At 37.3% G+C, this 6,427-nt stretch overlaps 1 protein-coding gene across 1 annotated transcript in view; it reads left to right on the top strand.

The window, feature by feature from the left end:
- Positions 1 to 343: 343 nt before the first annotated feature.
- The window catches only part of PRKD1 (protein kinase D1), a 162,837-nt gene continuing 156,753 nt past the window's right edge, over positions 344 to 6,427 (top strand). Inside the window, exon 1 of the mRNA XM_023521147.1 lies at positions 344 to 365. Coding sequence (XP_023376915.1) covers positions 363 to 365 — 3 coding nt within the window. The 5' untranslated portion in view covers positions 344 to 362. The remainder of the gene's footprint in view (positions 366 to 6,427) is intronic.

Here is a 6,427-nt window from a genome sequence, read left to right as displayed (position 1 = left end):
GGGATGGGGATAACTGACTGATAGTCAAGTCACATTGACTGAGCAGGACTCAGTAATATCCTAGGATACCATAATTGATCAAAAGTTGAGTCTGTGTTCCCTCTTATGCCTTTGTGTCACTCAGCTCAAGGATTAGAGACACAGCAGAGTCTAGCTGGCATAGCTTGGGTCATGTCGTCACTTCGTTACCAGAGGAGGAAATGTTTCTTCTTTGTACGTTTAGTGTGCCGAAGATGGAATACTAATTCCTTCCACCAAAAAATGAAATTCTGTTTTGTAAGAGAGGAATGGATGTAGAGTAATAAATCTACCACACCACCAACACAGCAAGTGTCCTCCATCACGGTAGACAGAGCTTTTGAATGGTAAGATAAATTTTTTACTAATTACAGATATCTTCTGTGCTGCCTCGCATACTCTGCTGGCACAAAAGTGTATGATTTGAAATTATGGTAAACTTAATAAATTTTAAAATCCATGGAAGATTTTTCACAATTTTCTTTCCTAGAATAAACCATTCCTTTTACTAGACTTCCCTGGGCCCACATTTGTTAGAATATTGATTATGCCTCTGAGGGAACCTTGTAATGAACTTGATGCAATGATCATTGCTTCAGATAGTGCAAGATCAAGGTAATAATTCCTCTGACAGTTCATCAGACTCTGCCTTGTGATACCTATTTGAAGATCCTATTAGGATCTTCAATTTATTTTTGTAATATTTTCTACTGTGTAAATTTTTATCTGCATATGGTGTGCATCCTTAACTGATTCTGCCAGCAACTTATTTTTTCTCTAAAGCGATATTGCACATGATAGAAGGAAAATAAATATTGGGTTTGTGACCTAATAAAGATTTAGTGGTATAGGGTTTCATGTGTTAGTCACTGATTGATATCATCTTGTCTTATTTAATAATAACTAATTATAATAACACTATTTATTGCTCTTTACTATATGCTGGGCCCTGTTTTAATGATTTATTTAGCACATGCTTTATGTGCATGTAAGTAAGGAAGATGACAGCACCCATGGGTCAGTAATGACCATTTTGTAAGTAGTTGAGCTAAGTGTGCCTAAATGACCAGACCTTGGCTGTATTCTTCCTGCGATCCTATCTTGGCGCAGGTGACTCAACTGTGTTGGGCGGAAGCACTCTAAAAATCTTAATAGGAAATGAGTCACTGGAAGAGTGACCCCCGTATTCCATCTCCAACATAGACACATACATGCAAATATATCTGGCATATATTTCAACCTGATTAGGCTCTAAAATTCTATCCTAGAAGGCAAAGCACAAACTATAGCTTGGTTCTTACCTATCTCTATAACTAACTGCTTGCCAGGCCCTTTTTTCCTCTCCTTCATTCCTCTGTGTTTGAAGAATGGGGCCGCGTTCTGGCATATAACCTGGGATGAGCTGTCTGGCTAGAGAGAGAGAGGAGATAGCATATTCTAAGAGAACAGCAAAACTAAGTCCTTCTGTTATGCAATGGCTTTTCCATCCTCCTTAATTACAAAGGGATTACACATATGTAGTAGAAAGTTTGAAAAATGCAAAGAAGCATAAAACATAATACAGTCTCATGCTATTGGCATTGGATTTTAAAGGTGGCATAGTATTACATTAAAATGACTCATCTTTATTTCTTTAATTTTCTATTGTAGGTTGTTAATTTATTCAATAGACCTATATTTACTGAGCATTCATTATGGGCCTGGCATGTTCTAGGTGCTGGAGATATAGCAGGGAACAATGCAGATAAGGCCCTCTTCCCTAGAATTTACACTTTGGGAAATGGTAGTGAGAGTCTCCATGTAAATAGACACAGAAAAGCTGAGGACCTGTATGACAAAGGTTTTCATCTTCTTGATATTTGTCAAAAATTTTGGTTCATTGATGACTTTTTCCACTCTCATGTTCAGCAGAGATACGGATTAAATTCTCTCTATACTTTATTGTTGTTTCAGTAGAATTTGTGGAAATGAAATGTTATTGTTTATGCATCAGTTGCCACCTTGAACCAGAGGCTTCTTGGCTTAAATGATTAGAAAAGACTTTCTACCATCAGATAAATATACTAATATTTCTTTCTGATATATCTATTTATTTTATATTAATTCCTTTAGCATGTGTTTTGGTTGGTTGGTTGTAGAAATTTAAATTTATCTTACCACAATATTTTGAAATCCAGTATCATAACACATTATGTTCAATAAATTATGACTCTAATTATTAATAGAATCAGAATACTTACTGTTGATATTTTCTATTGGGAACAATTGCAAGTACTTATTCTCTAGCCAGATTACACAATGCCTGTAGACATCTTACATAAAGTATTATTTGTAGTGGTTTTGTATATGAATTTAAAAATAATTGTATTTTTAATTGTAATTCTTTGAAGCTGCTTACACTGAACTTATTTATAGTATATTGGTAGTAGGATCATATAAATGAAATGAGGAAATTATTCCAGAGAAGTAGTAAAATAAAATTATAGACTCCTAAAATATATCAATTCATAAATTAATGAACTATATTAATAATAGTTAGCTTCGAGTAATATTTGTTTACATTCTAGTAATAGTCTCCTAACCAATAAAGTGAATCATTTCATAACTAAGAAAGGAAATTATATCCTAAAGCAGGTGTCAAAATAGCCTGCTTTTAGTAGATCTGAAGTTAATGAAAATTTGTTCAGTGGATAATGAGGAGAATTGAGAAGGGATGATGAAGATCTGCTGGCTAATTATGGAGCATTCATTCAGTGACTGTTTCTTGACTACGTGCTCTGAGCTTGGCCTTGTCTTGGGTACTGGGTTATAACATTGACCCAAACACACAGTTCCTGCTCAGATGAGCTCATATTTTAGTAATCAGAGAGATACTATGCATATACACAATGAGATAAAAACGTATAAAGATATTTGGGTAGAGACCTGAACCAGGCACAGGTGTGTACCAGCAGATTGTTAAGTGGAAGAACATTCTAACCAAAGGGAACAGCAAAAGACCACAAGGCCTGCTGTGTTTGGTGCTTGAAGCTTCTGGAGAATTGAGTGGAGAGCAGAGAATGGTAGTTAATAAGTGAGAGAGGTGAACTGAGCCAAGATCTTATGGTTGTCTGTTGTTTTTGTGAATGGGGCATATTCAGTTTTTCTTGCCTAATCTAAAGTTTTCTAGAGGTAATAAAGTCAAGATACTCTGATAAGATGACCAAGGAAGGACCCAGAGTGGCACAGAAAATGAGAATTAGACCCTTGGAGTCCTGGAGTCACTAAATAGGGGAAACATGCTTCTCCAGTGTGAGCGGTCTGCCAAAGCCATCATAAACATTTTAGTGTTTGAATGTGTCTGGGATGTAACCTCTGCAGGGAAAGGAAATCCTGATTTCTAAAAATAAAATCTGTTTTTTATTTTAAGAGTCAAAGGGGAACAGACTGTCCCAGTAAATACAGGTCATTGACAGGTTTTAATTGTGGAATTAGAATATGAAGAGAGATAATCTCTTTAAACCCATAGATAGCTAGATGCCAGTTTCTTAAAATGTCTCAAGATGGATCCTAAAACCTCCATTGGAAATTGTGAATTTTTTTTTTTTAGTGCTGGTTGGTTTTGTTAAAGAAAAAAAAAAAGAGAGAGACAATAGTTAATGAATTCCTGTACCACTTTTGTAAGGTAAAATAGCTCCCTTTTTTGTGACTTATTTATTCATGCGTTCAGCACTATATATTGAGCACATACTATGTACCAGACACTTATTCTAGGCTCCTGAGTTATAATAGTGAATACAATGGGAAAAGTCTCTGCTCTAATGGAGATTATATTCTAGTTGGCAGATAGATAATGTAAAAAATAATGGCAGATATATCACATTATTTCTCGAAATGGTGATTTTTCTCAAGTAAAAGGAAACAGGATAAAAGAAATGAGTTAGGGGAGCTATTATTTTACTTAGAGATGGTCAAGGAAAGCCTCACTGAGGAATTGACACTTCAGCAACTTGAAGAAATTAGCCATGTGAATATCAAGAAGAGTATTTTAAGCAGGAGGAAAAGAGCAGATACAAAAACCCTGAGGAAGCATTGTTTATGATTTATTTGAAGAATAGTTATGAAGCCAGATGGATGAAAAGTGGTAGAAGATGAGGGCAGAGAGGTAATAGCTGGGCTAAGAGCCTTGTGGGCTCTGGTTACAATTGTGGGATGACTTTAAGTATAAAAGAAAGCCATGGGAAGGCTTTTGTTACCTGTAGGAAGCCTGTGTGCCTGATTCTTCAGAAGGACAAAATTTAGAACTTCAGATTTTGCCATAAAGAAAGATTTATTGATCCAGAAGGTGCCAACGGAGAAGATGAGAGACCTAATCCGCAAATCCATCTTTTCAAAGTACAGAGTTCAGGCTTCTTTTATGTCAAGGGAAAGGAAAATGAGAGGGGCTAATTTTTGTAAAAACTTAAACCCTAAACAGAAGTCCTCTAATGATTAGCATTGCTAAAGCAGGAGCTAATAGCCTGAGGGCCATGGGGGCAACTTCAGTCTCGAATAAGATGGAGTCAGAGAGAGGCAGTATTTGTCTGTTACTCTTAGACGTGATACATGTTTTCAGAAGATGACTCCAATTCCTGTGTGTAGATAGTCAGGGCAAGAGTAGGAGCTGGTGATGGCTTGAGCAGTTATTGAGATTTAGGTGCGAGATAGTGGCTTGGGCTCCTGACATAGCAGTGGAGATGGTGATGAAGATTTGGTGCATATTGTACTTTTATCATAAAGGTAACAGGATTTGTTAATGCATGGCATATGATGTAAGAGAGAAAGAGAAAATTCAAAGGTGACTACAAGATTTTTAACCTGAACATCTGGATATCGGTGTGGTTTCTTGAGATGGAGAGCAGTGAAGAGGAGCAGTCAGGCTGGTATGAGTTCTGCTATGAACATGTCGACGTGACTGCCTCATACATCCATCTGTGCAGAGACGTTGAATATCATTGTATAGACGGCACTGTGTTTTAGGGTAGAGCTCAATGATAGAGGTAGATATTTGTGTCATCTCTGTATATTTGGTATTTAAAGCCAGGTGACTGAATGAGATCCTCTAGGACAGCAATTCTCAACCTTTTGGCACCAGGGACTGGTGCTCCTATGATAATCTAATACCTGATGATCTGAGGTGGAGCTGAGGCTGTGATGCTAGTGCTGGGGAGTGGCTGCAAATACAGATGAAACTTTACTCCCTCACCTGCCACTGCTGCTCACCTCCTGTTGTGCAGCCCTATTCCTAACAGACAACGGAGTGGTACCGGTCTGCGGCCCAGAGATTGGGTACCCTTGCTCTAAGAGAGTAATTATAAATAGAGAAAATAAACTTTCTGGAGAATGAGCCCCAAACCCTGCAGCATCTAAGGCTGGAAAGAAGAGGGAAGATTCAGTGAACTGTGATTCTTAGAGTCATCCCATCAAGTAGGAGGAAAACCAAGTGTTTTGTTGGAAGGAGGGAGTGATCAGCTGGGTCAAATGCTGCTGGGATGTTGCTTACAAGAACTGAGAATTTACCCATAGAATCTGGCAATATTAAGGTCATTGTCAGTTTTGAGAGATTGGCTTGAGAATAGAGATTGGACAGACAGCTCACCAGCAGTTGCTTCAGATGTATGCAGTGAACACAGATACTTCTTATAAGGAGAATTTCTGTAAGGGGGACAAGGGAAATGTGGTTGAATTTGGAGCGCAAACTATGCCTTGAGTGTTTTGCCAGCAATCTGAATTTTGATTGTTGTGTTTGAAGTTTTGTGAAGCACAATGTTCTGATTCCTAACACATTCCAGTCTCAACTAGTGAATTTTCTTTTCTATGAATTTAGATTGAGATCAAATTTCCTTTGGTTCTCATTTTCTTGGTTCTCTGTGTTCAACAAACTACAGTTTATTTTCAGCACTGATATAATCAGTATAGTTCACCATATATATGGTGAGGTTTAAAATACCATGTTGAACTCAAACGTTTCAGTTTTAATTTTTACACATACCTGTTCCCTCCCAGTGAAAAGGAATATGAATTAGTGCAGTGATTGGATCTAGACGAAATGACATAGTCACAGGCCACCCTCTTATAAACTGGTTGCTTTAAGGATACGATAGTTTTCACAACTTGTAGTTGCTGGGCTATTCAGGTGACCCAGATTTCTCAGATAGTATGGTGTAAACTAGATTCCTCTCAAGAGGGTTTTGTTCTGTCCTCTTTTAAAAGTAAATAAACTTTTCTCAAAATGTCTCACTTAAAACCCTTTCCACACTGGCTCCTTCTCTTTTTACTGTCTTGTGATTATAAGCCAATTGGGTCATAGAACTACAAAGGGAACAGAATGAAGAATGTCAAGGAGTTTTTTAGGCATTGCCTGTGGCAACTCTAGGAAACAGGAATCTTA

This window comes from Pteropus vampyrus, unplaced genomic scaffold (assembly GCF_000151845.1).
Source record: "Pteropus vampyrus isolate Shadow unplaced genomic scaffold, Pvam_2.0 Scaffold297, whole genome shotgun sequence".
NCBI classification, from domain to species: Eukaryota; Metazoa; Chordata; class Mammalia; order Chiroptera; family Pteropodidae; genus Pteropus; species Pteropus vampyrus.
The sequence above is the reverse complement of the archived record's forward strand: the minus strand, read 5'-3'. Positions and strand labels throughout refer to the sequence as shown.